Source organism: Oncorhynchus gorbuscha, linkage group LG15, assembly GCF_021184085.1.
Source record: "Oncorhynchus gorbuscha isolate QuinsamMale2020 ecotype Even-year linkage group LG15, OgorEven_v1.0, whole genome shotgun sequence".
In the NCBI taxonomy this organism is placed as follows: domain Eukaryota; kingdom Metazoa; phylum Chordata; class Actinopteri; order Salmoniformes; family Salmonidae; genus Oncorhynchus; species Oncorhynchus gorbuscha.
The window spans coordinates 71879435-71895677 of record NC_060187.1 but is presented as its reverse complement, the minus strand read 5'-3'; the positions used below and the strand labels follow the sequence as shown (position 1 = coordinate 71895677).

General features: G+C 43.4%; 1 protein-coding gene across 1 annotated transcript in view; it reads left to right on the top strand.

Annotated features, from left to right (window-relative positions):
* LOC123997784 (t-SNARE domain-containing protein 1-like) overlaps window positions 1-16243 on the top strand; it is a 140620-nt gene that overhangs the window by 59989 nt on the left and 64388 nt on the right. Inside the window, exons 5-8 of the mRNA XM_046302336.1 lie at window positions 1276-1366; window positions 1481-1555; window positions 1745-1801; window positions 4736-4903. Coding sequence (XP_046158292.1) covers window positions 1276-1366; window positions 1481-1555; window positions 1745-1801; window positions 4736-4903 — 391 coding nt within the window. The remainder of the gene's footprint in view (window positions 1-1275; window positions 1367-1480; window positions 1556-1744; window positions 1802-4735; window positions 4904-16243) is intronic.

Genomic DNA, 16243 nt, shown 5'->3' with positions numbered 1-16243 from the left:
AGAAGTCAGTCAGTATTGATATTAGTGCAAGAAGTCAGTCAGTATTGATATTAGTGCAAGAAGTAAGTCGCTCTGGATAAGAGCGTCTGCTAAATGACTTAAATGTAAATGTAAATGTAAGTCAGTCAGTATTGATATTAGTGCAAGAAGTCAGTCAGTATTGATATTAGTGCAAGAAGTCAGTCAGTATTGATATTAGTGCAAGAAGTCAGTCAGTATTGATATTAGTGCAAGAAGTCAGTCAGTATTGATATTACTGCAAGAAATCAGTCAGTATTGATATTAGTGCAAGAAGTCAGTCAGTATTGATCAGTATTGATCAGCAGTCAGTATTGATATTAGTGCAAGAAGTCAGTCAGTATTGATCAGTATTGATCAGCAGTCAGTATTGATATTAGTGCAAGAAGTCAGTCAGTATTGATCAGTATTGATCAGCAGTCAGTATTGATATTAGTGCAAGAAAATATTTTTGTGCATGCAAATGTGACTATTCTCTATCAGAGATTTGAATATGATTTCCATAGTCACAATAGTGTCTGAAATCAGTAAACTTACTGAAGACATCTATCTTATTGTGTTGTCTTCACCAATGTACTGTTTGGCCAAATAAACCGTAAGTGGCAGGCTGTAAGTGGAATTGTTTAAAAAGATACTTATTGATTGAATCGCCATCCACACGTATGCCACTATTTGATAATAAATGTGCTCGTAGACAATAATTGTGGGTTGATTCATTCAACGTAAAAATCCATACTGTCCTTGGCTGAAAGCTATAGCCATAATGAGTGCGCCTCCATCCTCCCACCACTGGGTAGCACTGTAGTTTGTAAGCTGCTGTGTTTTTTGATGGTGAAAGCCTGGGTGGCTCCTCTTTTTCTCACCCTGGCAGAGAAAGAACACCCAGCTCCCTGCGTCCCTCGCTGGGCCATTGTACAGGACATGTCCCTACCTCTGCTCTGTCAGACTGTCGTTAATATTGATTCACTTAATTGGTAGAACTCAAAGTTCCCATGGCCAGCCCAGAAGGCACACTGTACGTTCTAGAATCCAGCGCCAGGGGATAAAAGCTGCCATGTCCTGCCACGTCCTCCAGAGTTCACAACCCCGAGAATAACCTCACTCATACCACCTTAGAAGCTAAAGACTATGTGCGTATCTCTTTGTCTTTTCATCTTCTCTCTCTGGCACTCTCTCCCTCTTTATCTCACTCGCTTTCTCTTTCACTCTGTCTTTCTCTATGTCATTCTCTCTGGCTCTCTTTCTCTTCAATTGCAGACATTCTACACAGCAGCAAACGAACAAAGTCATCACCAGCACCAGTCAACTCATCAAACAACTCTCTGACATCATCACTGGCTCTACACGGGTAAAAATGTTTTTTTTTTCATCTATTTTTCCAGACTTGGTATCTAATTAAATACACAGAAGCAGAGACATAAATTAAGATAATTGTCACTAATCTTCGTTCTTCTTTTCACAGCAAGATCGTCTTCGCCTGACTAGACTTAAGACAGAACTCTCAGAGTCGGTTCAACGCTATGGAGATCTGCAAAAGGTTCCCTTGCATTGCCTCATGTCTTCTCATCTGTTTGGTGGGGTGTTGTTCTATAGAGAATGGTGACCTTGTGACATGAAACATAAAGAGCTGATTTGCAACCCGGCTGCAACATACAGTATGTTGTACAATATGAACTAAATGCTTCTCTCATGCTCTTGTGCTCTCTCTCTTCTTGTGTCTCTTCAGAAAATTGCAGACCGTTCGAGGGCCTTGCTACCCCCGGCACAGACAGAAATGAAGCAGGTGAGTTTGATGCACAGAGTATCAGTCTGTACTGGCCTTTGTTCCATTGTGAAGGTGACAACGCTCATTAGAGACAAAGATAATAAGCTTGGCTTTCCTTGTTTGATTGCCTTCTCATGAGAGGTTCTTTGAAGCTTTGTCTAGTGTCTCCTCTCTTCTCTTCGCTCTTCTCTCAGTTCTCCCCCCCTCTCTTCTTTTCCCTTTTCTCTGTTTTCCCTCCCGCTCTTCTCTTCCCTCTTTCTGTTTTCTCTCCCTCTCTTCTCTCCACTCACAGACAATTGATTTGCTATACATCCAAGTCCCTTCAGTACTGCCACTGTTGTTCAACACATTATCTGTACTTTTATGTCAGTTGAAAAGTTCAAAAGGGAGAGACACATTATGGGTTTGAGCTGCGGTATATGTACCTTCTGCAGGACATAGTTGTCCCGACTACATCAACACAGAATCAGATCTTCCCATCCCTTCAGGGAAGGAGGTGGTATGATAAGAGATCTGTGATGGGATGATCCTGCTTTTTTTCACTGGGGAAGAGAGGCAGAAGAGAGAGAAAGAGAGAGAGAGAACAGAAGAGGAGACAACTGATAGTTTGGTATTGAATATGAGCCACAGACAGTCTAGCCTGGAGGAACTAGATAAAAATAACTGTAGGCTATAAAAAATAGACGAGATGCACTGTGATACCGTGTGACGATTCTATCCAGCCCCCTTTTTATGCTTTCATTGGAAACCATCACTTTCAGACTACTGAGATGGAAAAATTATAATCCAATCTATATTCCATCAGACATCACAGAAATAGATGGACTCACTCACATACAGTGGAAAATCATGACAATTAGTATGTCTATATTATGACTTATCCATATAGTCATGGGCTATACCATATAAAAACTGTCTTGAAGTCAGATAACAGGTATCATTTTGATGCACCAGAAAGCATTGTGTCTGGAGACCTCTCTCTCTCTCTCTCTCTCTTCTGTGTAACCCGTCGTATTTTGTCTCCCGTGGAGACATCCAATACAAATGATTACATGAGATATATAGCCTTCTTAGAACACCTTTGGGGACAGGAGAGGAGACAACTAAGACAACAATACACCAAAGTCATTTGTTGTAAGTCAGAGATGAATGAACAGTGAATCATTTTGAAGGTGTCACATTTCTATGAGTTCTAAGAGGGACTGAGCTGATTTTTTTTTTTACCTCTTCACAATACAATTAAATCATGATTGAATTTATTCATACATCACACCGGCAATAACAACACTGAAAACTGCACTGATCCTTATCAAAAGCACTCAATAAAGCTCAGACGTCCTTTATGATGCACTGTGTACTGTTACTGTGTTGTATGTGACACTGTGTCACTGTACAATGTAACTTGCTGGCATCCAGTTACCTGTAAGTTACTGTAAAAAAAAGTACAGCATATTACTGTAAATTCTGAATAAATGTTTAACAGTACATTACCGTAAAGTACATACAGTACCTTTTTTACAGTAACTTACAGGTAACTGTCTGCCAGTAAGTTACCGTAAAAACAGTAATGTCTCATTTAGCTGTTCATGCTGGTAGCTAGGCTGTCATTGCCTGATCTTCATTTAACCTTTTAAACTTCCTCATGGTTTCACTGTAATGTCCACTGTAATGTCCAGTATGAACGTGTCAAGTTAGAGCTCTGCCTGAAAACCAATGCAAATATCTGTAAATGTTGATGTTGATGTTATTGAAACAAATTTCACATTATCCCTAACTTTCCCTGAAATAGTTCTCATTTGAAACCATACTTAGCTCAAATGACCCGCTGGAGAATACACAAACTCAGGTATAAAGCACCACTCAGGTATTACACACCCCTGAACCCTACGGCACCAGGACACCAGAGACTTAAGTATTCAGGCTTATTTTCTGCTGAATCAATTTCATCAAGGTCTTTTCATTATGCTGGCTCAAGAGGAAAACGTCTCTGACTCCAGACATAAGGACAGGTTACGTAACAGTGATTATCTTCAGTAAAGAAAGAAACTTCAATGGACATCGAAGGTTATTCCTTTTTTCATAAATGAGAATAAGGAAGACTTCTTCACAAATCACTACATTTCTGCAGTTTTGGGGAAAAGCAGTTGGTCTGTAATTTAGTATAGCCCGGCCAAGAGACCCATACCTCGGATGTCAGTAACACTACTGTAGCAGATGGTGCATATTCACTGACAACAAAAAGCAAAAACAGCACAGAAGATAGAGCAGATAGGCTGTGTGGTTCACATTGAGTGGGCAGACCAAAGACACAGGCCCTCCTCTAGCCCCTCCCACCTCCGTACTGAAGAAGCTACCCACAGTAAGAGAGGAACAACAAGATGATTGGATGAGTCACACTGTGGGCAGGAAAAACAAAAGCCACCTCAGGGTTTTATCAATGTCATAAATATGCAATTAGGGGTCAAAATTAGCAGATCAATGTGGGCCTCTTTCAGTGACCGACTCCCACGTTTCCATTGAGCGCGCTGAAAGAAGAGTGAGCTCAGTAAATCTGTTTGCACAGAGAAGAAAATGGTCCAAGTCCTTTTTGATTGAACTTGGGTAAACAGTGTGAAGAGGGGGTGACAGCTGTCTAGAGTGATATATTTAAAGTGTGAAACAGTCTAGTTGTGTTGAGGTGAAATTGTATTCCGGGAGTATAGGATGTTTTCCCCCCAGTTGCTCTCCGGTTGGCTCAGGTACTTTGACTCAGATCATGGCAAGAACAGAGGACCATAAGTCAGCCAGGGGTTAGTCCTGTGCTGTGAATCACACTGACTGCCTAGACCTTTAATGGAGTCAGGGAGAAAGAGTTGCAGGTCAGAAGCAATATACATTGGTATTCTCAAAACAAATCTATTTGTAATGTTCTCGTGTGTGTGTGTGTGTGTGTGCGTGTGTGTGTGAGCACAGAGCCCCCAGACTCCATTTGCAGAGCTGTGTGAGGAGGGGGGTCCCCTGTTTGGAGGTGCAGCAGAGAGCTCCGGGGGGGATGGCCAGGAGCAAGCGTTCCTCTCAGAGATCAGTGAGGAAGATGTGGAGGCCCTTCGCCAGAGAGAAGAGGCCCTGCTGCAGATTGAGGTATGGAGCTCAGACATCCACGTGCTCTACCCTAGTTTATAACACCCTGCCTTAACGTCTCGGCGTTCCTGAGGAGAAATGGGCTAAAACCTTCTACTTTCCAATGGCACTGTTGCTTTCAAATGAATGGTTTGCTATCTAAAGTATGCAGTGTTCAAGAGAGTTGATGTAATCTATTTGCCAGTAGTAAGGGCAGTAATCCATCTATCCAGCCTCAGCTTTGAGCTGGGAGCCGTGTCTTTAGTTGAGTTGTTTTGAGAATTGCAACACTTTCCAGCCAAAGTGCACAGAGTATCCGTCAGATTGCATGGAGAGAGAGAGAGAAACACTCTGAATTAACTAACTAAAAAACAAACAAACATTCTGATAAAGCTTGTCGTTTACAAAGTGGCCAGAGAGTGCATTTCCCCGATGCTATTGTCTTCAGAGAGGTCAATAAAAACACTCTACTTTAGTAAATAGACACTCAACCAATCCCAGACTCCACCTCCCATCTGGGCAACCTATTAGTATTATGTCTCAGAACTGAAGCCGTTTTCACCATCTCTTCTGCATATTAAACGCTACTCAATTACCTAGGTGCCTTTACGGGATTGTTTGTTCTCTTACCTAAGTGTGGTTGGAATCACAATGTTCACCAGACTTCCTTTCACGGCTCATTTTGAAATACAAAGCATCACATCAGGTAGCTCCAGAGTGACGTCCCAAATGGCACCCTATTCCATATTTAATGCACAACAAACCCATAGGAATCTGGTCAAAAGTAGCACACTATATAGGGAATAGGGTAGCATTTGGGATGCAACCCGGGTCTGACTCCACCCAAACAGCTGTTTCCCTCTCTTCCGCCGGTGTCTGAGACAGATGTGAAACCAGATAGATGTGAACTCTAAACGACAGGATCACTCCGCTGTGGGTGACTTAAATGGGTCTGATTTCAAAGAGGATATTTGTGGTCGTCATCGGCATCTCCTGACGTTAGGTTTATCCTATGGGTCCCTCTGCCTATTTGGTGTACTCTTTGGAGAAGACTTTGGAGAAGAAAAATAAACCCTCTAATTGCTTTAATCAGCTTGATTAAATGTTGTGATAACATATGGACATCATTCAAGAAAGGAGACCAGAATCTCACACTGCATGGCTTAGAAATTACCATGATACAACCCATTCCAGCTTTGAAGGGAGTTTACAATCCACTGCAATGTGTGAAAAGACTTGGAGACTAATAACAATATTTTGGAGGGAGTTGTATGTATCTGTAGTCAGTCAGACCTTTCAGAGGTTTTAACATAAATGTTCAGAATAACCTCATCTAGCCACATCGCATGAGCCTTTTCCGAACAAGACTGGAAAAGTAGCAGCATCAATCTGTCCTCATTGAGTGGTACAAAAGCACCAAACTACTGAATGAGCCTCAGACACCACTTACAGCTTCATTTGTGGGGAGCGGTCTGAGATGGAGGTAGACGTGATGATTCGTTGTTCAGAAAGGCACTGAGATTGATGGAGTCATTTGATTGGTAGCTCAGACAGGGTTGTCTGGCCTCTGCTTTAGTCATACCCACACAGTTACATGTCAGACTGACTTCCCTGGCAGGTGCTGAGGGGCCTGATGGTGTACCTTGGTGAGCCTAATAATATCTGACAATGTGCTTTTCCCTGTCTATAACCCCCATCTCTCTAAAGCCCCCTTCCTCTCTCTCTCCTCTTTCTCTCTTCTTTCATTCTCTCTTCTTTCATTCTCTCCTCATTCACACTCTCTCTCCATCCATCCGTCTCTCTCCATCCATCTCCCTGAGGACTTTAAGATCAGTTTCTATCTGCTGTTATCTAAGTAAAACGCTATCAGCACTCCCCTCTGAGAAAAAAACGCATTGATCTGTTGCCTGGGGTAGTTTGCCATCCCTGTGTGTGTGTGTGTGTGTGTGTGTGTGTGTGTGTGTGTGTGTGTGTGTGTGTGTGTGTGTGTGTGTGTGTGTGTGTGTGTGTGTGTGTGTGTGTGTGTGTGTGTGTGTGTGTGTGTGTGTGTGTGTGTGTGTGTGTGTGTGTGTGTGTGTGTGTGTGCACTCAGGCAAGGCGTTCTCGCTGTGAATGGAAGATAAAGAGTGCAGCAGTTTTCAAACAGGGACCGATGGGGAACATGGGAGGTTACAGTGGTTCTCTCCTACTGACTGTCCGCTACCTACACTACGGATACTCTACATATTACACACCGACACTGGGATCAGTCAGGAGGAGTTTGACACCATAGAAAAATAACCATATTGGTAAGACTCTCTAGGAGGACGGTTCCGTGTGCTAGCAAGGCAGAGGTCCTGGGTTCGAGCCTCAGTGTGAGCCGTATCAGGAAGAAGTGGTGCTCTCTAAGCAAGCAGTGTGAAGTCACTTACAGGTGCAGTCAGATTACTGTGGTCTGAGAAGCTTTAACACTGTTATAGTCATTCTATGTTTAACATTCCTCTGGGATGGGTAATTCAATTCAGGCCTATCATCCTTGACTACCATGATATTATTGTAAATGCTCAGAGAGAGAGAGACGGAAGATAGACTATAAGGTAGTATCAGGCTTAGGTGGCGGAGGTTTATTCTACCTCTGTATCATCTATACTGTCAGCTCCCAGCTGCCCCTCACGCACACCGTGATCGTCCGCACCGAAGATCATTTCATCAAATTTAATTCATAAAAAAGCTCAGGGCAAAGCAGAGGACAGCTTTCAAGGGGAATCTGAATACAACACCTTATGAAGAGGTAAAAACGGCAAAGCGTGTCTCTCCTACCAATGCACCCACAGGACAGTGAATCTATGCAATCAGTTACATGTAATCTGATTACAAAAAACTGTAATCAGTCACGTTACCAGCAAAAATATTGTAATCTTGGATTACTTTCAAATTCAGAATAGATTTTTGCGAAAAAATATGTTATGACACCTTTCTGTTGTCTCAATGACATTCAATTCAGCATTGAAAAAAGGCACAAGTTAAAGTTTGTTCCACATGAGCGAGTCAGACCACAAGTCAGACAGCACTATGATGACACAACAAATGTGTCTGATGGATATTTTTATCTTCTTCTAATGTAACAGAAAATAATCAGATTACATTACTGAGTTTGGGTAATCCATAAATTACTTTACTGATTACAATTTTGGACGGGTAATCTCACCATAAAAGGCTATTTATATGAGAAATTTAAATCAAATGTATTTATATACATTTATTTATATAGCCCTTCTTACATCAGCTGATATCTCAAAGTACTATACAGAAACCCAGCCTAAAACCCCAAACAGCAAGCAATGCAGGTGTAGAAGCACTGTGGCTAGGAAAAACTCCCTAAGAAGAAACCTAGAAAGGAACCAGGATATGAGGGGTGGCCAGTCCTCTTCTGGCTGTGCCGGGTGGAGATTGTAACAGAACATGACCAAGATGTTCAAATGTTCATAAATTACCAGCATGGTCAAATAATAATAATCACAGTTGTTGTCGAGGGTGCAGCAAGTCAGTAGCTCAGGAGTAAATGTCAGTTGGCTTTTCATAGCCAATCATTAAGAGTATCTCTACCGCTCCTGCTGTCTCTAAAGAGTTGAAAACAGCAGGTCTGGGACAGGTAGCATGTCCGGTGAACAGATCAGGGTTCCATAGCTGCAGGCAGAACAGTTAAAACTGGAGCAGCAGCCAGGTGGACTGAGGACAGCAAGGAGCCATCATGCCAGGTAGTCCTGAGGCATGGTCCTAGGGCTCAGGTCCTCCGAAAGAGAGTGAGAGAGAATTAGAAAGAGCATACTTAAATTCACACAGGACACCGGATAAGACAGGAGAAGTACTCCAGATAAAACAGACTGACCCTAGCCCCCCGACACATAAACTACTGCAGTCAGGAGACACTGTGGCCCCATCCGATGATACCCCCGGACAGAGCCAAACAGGCAGGATATAACCCCACCCACTTTGCCAAAGCACAGCCCCCACACCACTAGAGGGATATCTTCAACCACCAACTTACCAGCATGAGACAAGGCCGACTATAGCCCACAAAGATCTCATCCACGGCACAACGCAAGGGGGGGCGCCAACCCAGACAGGAAGATCACGTCAGTGACTCAACCCACTCAAGTGACACACCCCTCCTAGGGACGGCATGGAAGAACTCCAGTAAGCCAGTGACACAGCCCCTGTAATAGGGTTAGAGGCAGAGAATCCCAGTGGAGAGAGGGGCTGGCCAGGCAGAGACAGCAAGGGCGGTTCGTTGCTCCAGAGCCTTTCCGTTCACCTTCTCATTCCTGGGCCAGACTACACTCAATCATATGACCCACTGAAGAGGTGAGTCTTCAGAAAAGACTTAAAGGTTGAGCCCGAGTCTGCGTCTCTCACATGGGTAGGCAGACCATTCCATATAAATGGAGCTCTATTGGAGAAAGCCCTGCCTCCAGCTGTTTGCTTAGAAATTCTAGGGACAGTTAGGAGGCCTGCGTCTTGTGACCGTAGCGTACGTGTAGGTATGTACGGCAGGACCAAATCGGAAAGATAGGTAGGAGCAAGCCCATGTAATGCTTTGTAGGTTAGCAGTAAAACCTTGAAATCGGCCCTTGCCTTAACAGGAAGTCAGTGTAGGGAGGCTAGCACTGGAGTAATATGATCACATTTTTTGGTTCTAGTCAGGATTCTAGCAGCCGTATTTAGCACTAACTAAAGATTATTTAGTGCTTCCGGGTAGCCGGAAAGTAGAGCATTGCAGTAGTCTAACCTAGAAGTAACAAAAGCATGTATTAATTGTCCTGCATCGTTTTTGGACAGAAAGTTTCTGATTTTTGCAATGTTACGTAGATGGAAAAAAGCTGTCCTTGAAACAGTCTTGCTATGTTCGTCTAAAGAGAGATCAGTGTCCAGAGTAACGCTGAGGTTCTTCACAGTTTTATTTGAGACGACTGTAGATTAATCAAGATTAATTGTCAGATTCAACAGAAGATCTGTTTGTTTCTTGCGACCTAGAACAAGCATCTCTGTTTTGTCCGAGTTTAAAAGTAGAACGTTTGCAGCCATCCACTTCCTTACGTCTGAAACACAGGCTTCTAGCGAGGGCAATTTTGGGGCTTCACCATGTTTCATTGAAATGTACAGCTGTGTGTCATCCGCATAGCAGTGAAAGTTAACATTATGTTTTCAAATGACATCCCCAAGAGGTAAAATATATAGTGAAAACAATAGTGGTCCTAAAACGGCACCTTGAGGAACACCGAAATTTACAGTTGATTTGTCAGAGGACAAACCATTCACAGAGACAAACTCATATTTTTCCGACAGATAAGATCTAAACCAGGCCAGAACTTGTCCGTGTAGACCAAATTTGGTTGGTCTACACGTGGTGTGGTGTGGTAATCAATGGTATCAAAAGCAGCACCAAGGTCTAGGAGCACGAGGACAGATGCAAAGCCTCGGTCTGATGCCACAAGTGCAGTCTCAGTGGTATCATGGGGTCTAAAACCAGACTGAAGCATTTCGTATACACTGTTTGTCTTCAGGAAGGCAGAGAGTTGCTGCGCAACAACATTTTCTAAAATATTTGAGAAGAATGGAAGATTCTATATAGGCCAATATATTTTTATATTTTCTGAGTCAAGGTTTGGCTTTTTCAAGAGAGGCTTTATTACTGCCACTTTTAGTGAGTTTGGTACACATCCGGTGGATAGAGAGACATTTATTATGTTCAACATAGGAGGGCCAAGCACAGGAAGCAGCATTTTCAGTAGTTTAGTTGGGGTCCAGTATGCAGCTTGAAGGTTAGAGGCCATGATTATTTTCAGCATTGTGCCAAGAGATATAGTACTAAAACACTTGAGTGTCTCTCTTGATCCTAGGTCCTGGCAGAGTTGTGCATACTCAGGACAACTGAGCATGGGAGGAATATGCAGGAGTCCGTAATTTGCTTTCTAATGATCATGATCTTTTCCTCAAAGAAGTTCAATCATTTATTACTGCTGAAGTGAAAGCCATCCTCTCTTGGGGAATGATGCTTTTTAGTTAGCTTTGCGACAGTATCAAAAATAAATTTCAGATTGATCTTATTTTCCTCAATTAAGTTGGAAAAATAGGATGATCGAGCAGCAGTGAGTGCTCTTCGATACTCCCCGGCACTGTCTTTCCAAGCTAGTCAGAAGACATCCAGTTTGGTGTGGCGCCATTTCCGTTCCAATTTTCTGGAAGCTTGCTTCAGAGCTTGGGTATTTTCTGTATACCAGGGAACTAGTTTCTTATGACAAATGTTTTTATTTTTAGAGGTGCAACTGCATCTAGGGTATTGCGCAAGGTTAAAGTGAGTTCCTCAGTTAGGTGATTAACTGATTTTTGTCCTCTGACATCCTTGGGTAGGCAGAGGGAGTTTGGAAGGGCATCAAGGAATCTTTGTGTTGTCTGTGAATTTATAGCACGACTTTTGATGCTCCTTGGTTGGGGTCTGAGCAGATTATTTGTTGCGATTGCAAACGTAATAAAATGGTGGTCCGATAGTCCAGGATTATGAGGAAAAACATTAAGATCCACAACATTTATTCCATAGGACTAAACTAGGTCCAGAGTATGACTGTGGCAGTGAGTAGGTCCAGAGACATGCTGGACAAACCCCACTGATTCGATTATAGTTCCGAAAGCCTTTTGGAGAGGGTCTGTGAACTTTTCCATGTGAATATTAAAATCAATAAAAAATTTAATATTATCTGCTATGACTACAAGGTCCGATAGGAATTCAGGGAACTCAGTGAGGAACACTGTATATATGGCCCAGGAGGCCTGTAAACAGTAGCTATAAAAAGTGATTGAGTAGGCTGCATAGATTTCATGACTAGAAGCTCAATCGACGAAAACGTCATTTTTTTGACCGTATTGTGGAGGAATTACATAAACAGGAAACGTGTGAAGAAATCACAACGACATACTGTATCCTCCTCCTCATGGAGACTCACAAACAATAAATCACAATATGAATATAATAAATACACAATATAAATCACAACACAACCTCAACACAAACTTTAGCAACCATGACTCATGCAACAGGAAACCTTAAAATGTAAATAAACCCCCTTAAATATTGTCATTCTGCCCAATCCTCTGGCTGCCCTTCGGTTCATGTGATGTGCATCTCTTTAGTGTTCTGGGGTTTTTGGTGTTTGGACCTGCAGGAAAGGCAACATTTGATTTTACATTCTAAACCGTTTATTCAGCAAGGGCAAAAAAGAGACATCACACCCTCCAGCCCTTTGAAAGAAAATGTCATAGTTTTTCCCTCTTCTTTTCACCAGTAAGCTTGCACGTAAATCTGCTTAACTGCTTTTCTGCTGTGGCAGTGACACTGTGTCCTGTTGCCCGATGCCTTTGGGCTGGGGTGGGAGATCTGGAGAGAATCTCCTATCAGTGCTTAACACATTTATCAGAAAGAGAGGGAGAGAAAGAGGAGTGGGGGAGGGAAGGAAAGAGGAAAGAGGGATAAAAGGGAGGGGAGAGAGAGAGAGTGGTAGAGAGAGAAAGAGAAAGGGATGGAGAGAAGGGGAGGGTGCAGGCAAGAGAGAGAGAGGTCTGTTGGTTTCACACTTTCATCCTCTCAGCTTTCTAGATTGTTGTAGGAATGGATTTACATGATCTTCAGTGTTGTAATGCCTTGTCATAAGGGGTTGGTGATTTCAAGGTACTTTCATGTAATGGTGAAGATAGCTACAGTAAACTGCCTTTGTATCAAGTCTATGGAGATTCCTTTTCAACTATTGATAATGACAGGGAGAAAGGCCATGATCCATCAATCATCTTTTGTGCGTTTTATTCACATTGACTGCCTGATTGAAAGTCATAGCAGAAAATGGACTGGCGCTGAGCTTTTAAAGAAGGGAAGTAGCCGTCCTTTCAAAATGAGAAAAATGAGTGACCGTGCAGCGGGAAAAAGGGAGGAGAAAATGACGAGTGTTGACAGCAGATGATGAGTAATATGACTGTGCAGGGTGAATACAACATCATCTCAAGGTTCCAGGATGAGAGCGCTATCTCTCTCTCTCTCTCTCTCTCTCTCTCTCTCTCTCTCTCTCTCTCTCTCTCTCTCTCTCTCTCTCTCTCTCTCTCTCTCTCTCTCTCTCTCTCTCTCTCCTCATTCTCTATCTCCTCCCCTCTGTTCCAGTCTGGTTGACAGGTATGCTCTCGTTCCTCGGCTGGTACACAATGGACAGGTGGGTGGCTCACCTGTTGGAGGGTGACGGAGCGAGCCCTGAATCTCCCAAACTCCTCCGCAGGAGGCGGTGCCCATGCCAGCCACCCATCAGTGCTTTGAGCCGTGCGGCTACGTTCGTTGGTCGTGGCTGAGCTGCATACCCAATGAGGTCCTATTTCTGGTGCTGCTATCATTTACCTGGAGGAGGAGGGTATTATTTGCTTCACTAACCCACAGTTGAGTTCCTTCCACTCCGCAGACACCAGAGGTGATCTCTACACCTGGTCAACTCTAACTCTCACAGGAACTTAAATTCCAGCATATTCATGTCCTTCTAGAGTGTTGCTGGTCCCGTTTGAAAATGGAGTCAATGTTTGGGACTGTTGTCTCCTCAATGGCTTCGTATGTCCCTCATCTCAGCACAACAAGGACTGCCCTCTCAAACCAGCTCAAAAAAGACTCCTAGTGTCCTATGGAAACATTAAAAACATCATGGGCAAACTATTTCCTTTCCATTGTGATCTTGATCCTAAAGGTTTAACAATTGGTAACATATTATATATGAGCCATGACTGGGATGTATCCAATAGAAGACATCAGCTTTCTACAGAGTATAATACAGTCCTTTTCTTCCACTTCCTCCTTATTTAGTGTGCACTAAAGCACTATCAGCCAATCGACTGGTCTTGTCTTCACCTCTATCAGACAATCACCATGTCTGAAGCCTTTGGAATCAACTCAACCTGCAATCTCTCATGGCAATGCTCATATCAGCCAATCGTCAGATCTCATTTCTGGCGGTGTCATCCCGACCCAGAGTCTTGTTAGACCTCAGGAACATGAGGAATGGAACAGCGGTGGCGACCGGCGGACCTGTCAATCAGCCGCTTGTTTTTGTCTCCTTTATCTCAGCGTGCAGTTTAATTGTGTGTCTGGTGTTGTTACGGTGGCCTCTGTGTCAGATGGAACTGATGTCTGCATCTATCTGACATTTATTTCACATGAAACAAATACAGGCCCCTCTGCCTCTTACAAGAGCTCTGTTTGTCGACTGTCTATTGCATCACAGACATAAACACCATAACAGCTGTGGTATTGACATGAAGAGTCAAACAACTGACTCCCGCGACTTAGACATGCCGTCAGTGGTGGAAAAAGGACCCAGTTGTCATACTTGACTAAAAGTAAAGATACCTTAATATAAAACAATACTCAAGTAAAATTGAAAGTCACCCAGTAAAATATTACTTCAGTAAATGTCTAAAAGTATTTGGTTTTAAATATATTTAAGTATCAAAAGTAAACGTATAAATCATTTCAAATTGCATATATATAGCACACCAGATGGCACTATTCTTTAAAAAAAAAAAAATTTTTTTTACAGGGACCCAGGGGCCCACTCAAACACTCAGACTTAATTTACAAATGAAGATCAGAGGCAATAGGGATGTTCTCTTGATAAGTGTGTGAATTGGACAATTTTCCTGTCCTGCTAAGTATTCAAAATGTTGAGTAATTTTTGGTGTTGAGTATGGAGTAAAAACTTTTTTTTTTAAATTAGGAATGTAATAAAGTAAAAGTAGTCAAAAATATAAATAGTAAAGTAAAGTACATATACCCCCAAACTACTTAAGTCCTTTACACCACTGCATACTATAGACAAACTGACATGGGATATTTCTTCACCTCCAGGATATATAAAAGAGGAGCTGAATTGTTAATAAGATTACTATCACGTTTCAGGTAAGACCCAAATGCAGACTGTGTTGAAGTAAATGTTTATTACAGCAACAGGGGCAGGCAAACAACAGGTCAAGGCAGGCAGGGGTCGATAATCCAGAGTAGTGGGGCAAAGGTACAAGACAGCAGGGAGGCTCAGGGTCAGGTCAGACAGGGGTCGATAATCCAGAGTAGTGGGGCAAAGGTACAAGACAGCAGGGAGGCTCAGGGTCAGGTCAGGCAGGGGTCGATAATCCAGAGTAGTGGGGCAAAGGTACAAGACAGCAGGGAGGCTCAGGGTCATGTCAGGCAGAGGTTGGTAATCCAGAATAATGGGACAAAGGTACAGGACGGCAGGCAGGGTCAGGGTCAGGTCAGGCAGAGGTTGGTAATCCAGAGTAGTGGGACAAAGGTACAGGACGGCAGGCAGGGTCAGGTCAGGCAGAGGTTGGTAATCCAGAGTAGTGGGACAAAGGTACAGGACGGCAGGCAGGGTCAGGTCAGGCAGAGGTTGGTAATCCAGAGTAGTGGGACAAAGGTACAGGACGGCAGGCAGGGTCAGGTCAGGCAGAGGTTGGTAATCCAGAGTAGTGGGACAAAGGTACAGGACGGCAGGCAGGGTCAGGGTCAGGTCAGGCAGAGGTTGGTAATCTAGAGTAGTGGGACAAAGGTACAGGACGGCAGTCAGGGTCAGGTCAGGCAGAGGTTGGTAATCCAGAGTAGTGGGACAAAGGTACAGGACGGCAGGCAGGGTCAGGGTCAGGTCAGGCAGAGGTTGGTAATCTAGAGTAGTGGGACAAAGGTACAGGACGACAGGCAGGGTCAGGTCAGGCAGAGGTTGGTAATCCAGAGTAGTGGGACAAAGGTACAGGACGGCGGGCAGGGTCAGGGCGGGCAGAAAAGGTCACAACTGGGGAAACCAGGAACAGAGGGGAAAATGCTGGTAGGTTTGATGAAACAAAAAGAACTGGCAACAGACAGACAGAGAACACATATATAAGTACCCACGGGATCATGGGGAAGATGGGTGACACCTGGAGGGGGGTGGAGACAAGCACAAGGACAGGTGAAACAGATCAGGGCGTGACAACTACAAATAGTCTTGGTTAGGAGTAGTATTCTAGTTCTTAATACCTTAAGACCTTTGGTTGTCTTTTGAGGTCATTGTGCTTTTGTCTGTTGATAATTAATTCAAAGTGTACAGGAAGTGCAGCAGAGCATATGGAACATAGCCTGTCCCCATCCCAGCATGGGTCAACACTCTCTGTGGGACATTATGTATGGTTGGTGGGGTGGGTGTGGGTGTGTGGATAGACTGAGAACTTCCTGTTTAAAACCGAGTGAATCAGGGCCTGGGAGGCCCATGGTGGAAGAGTGGCCATGAGCTTAATATAACCCTATGAAATATGGAAAAGGGAACACATCTGGCC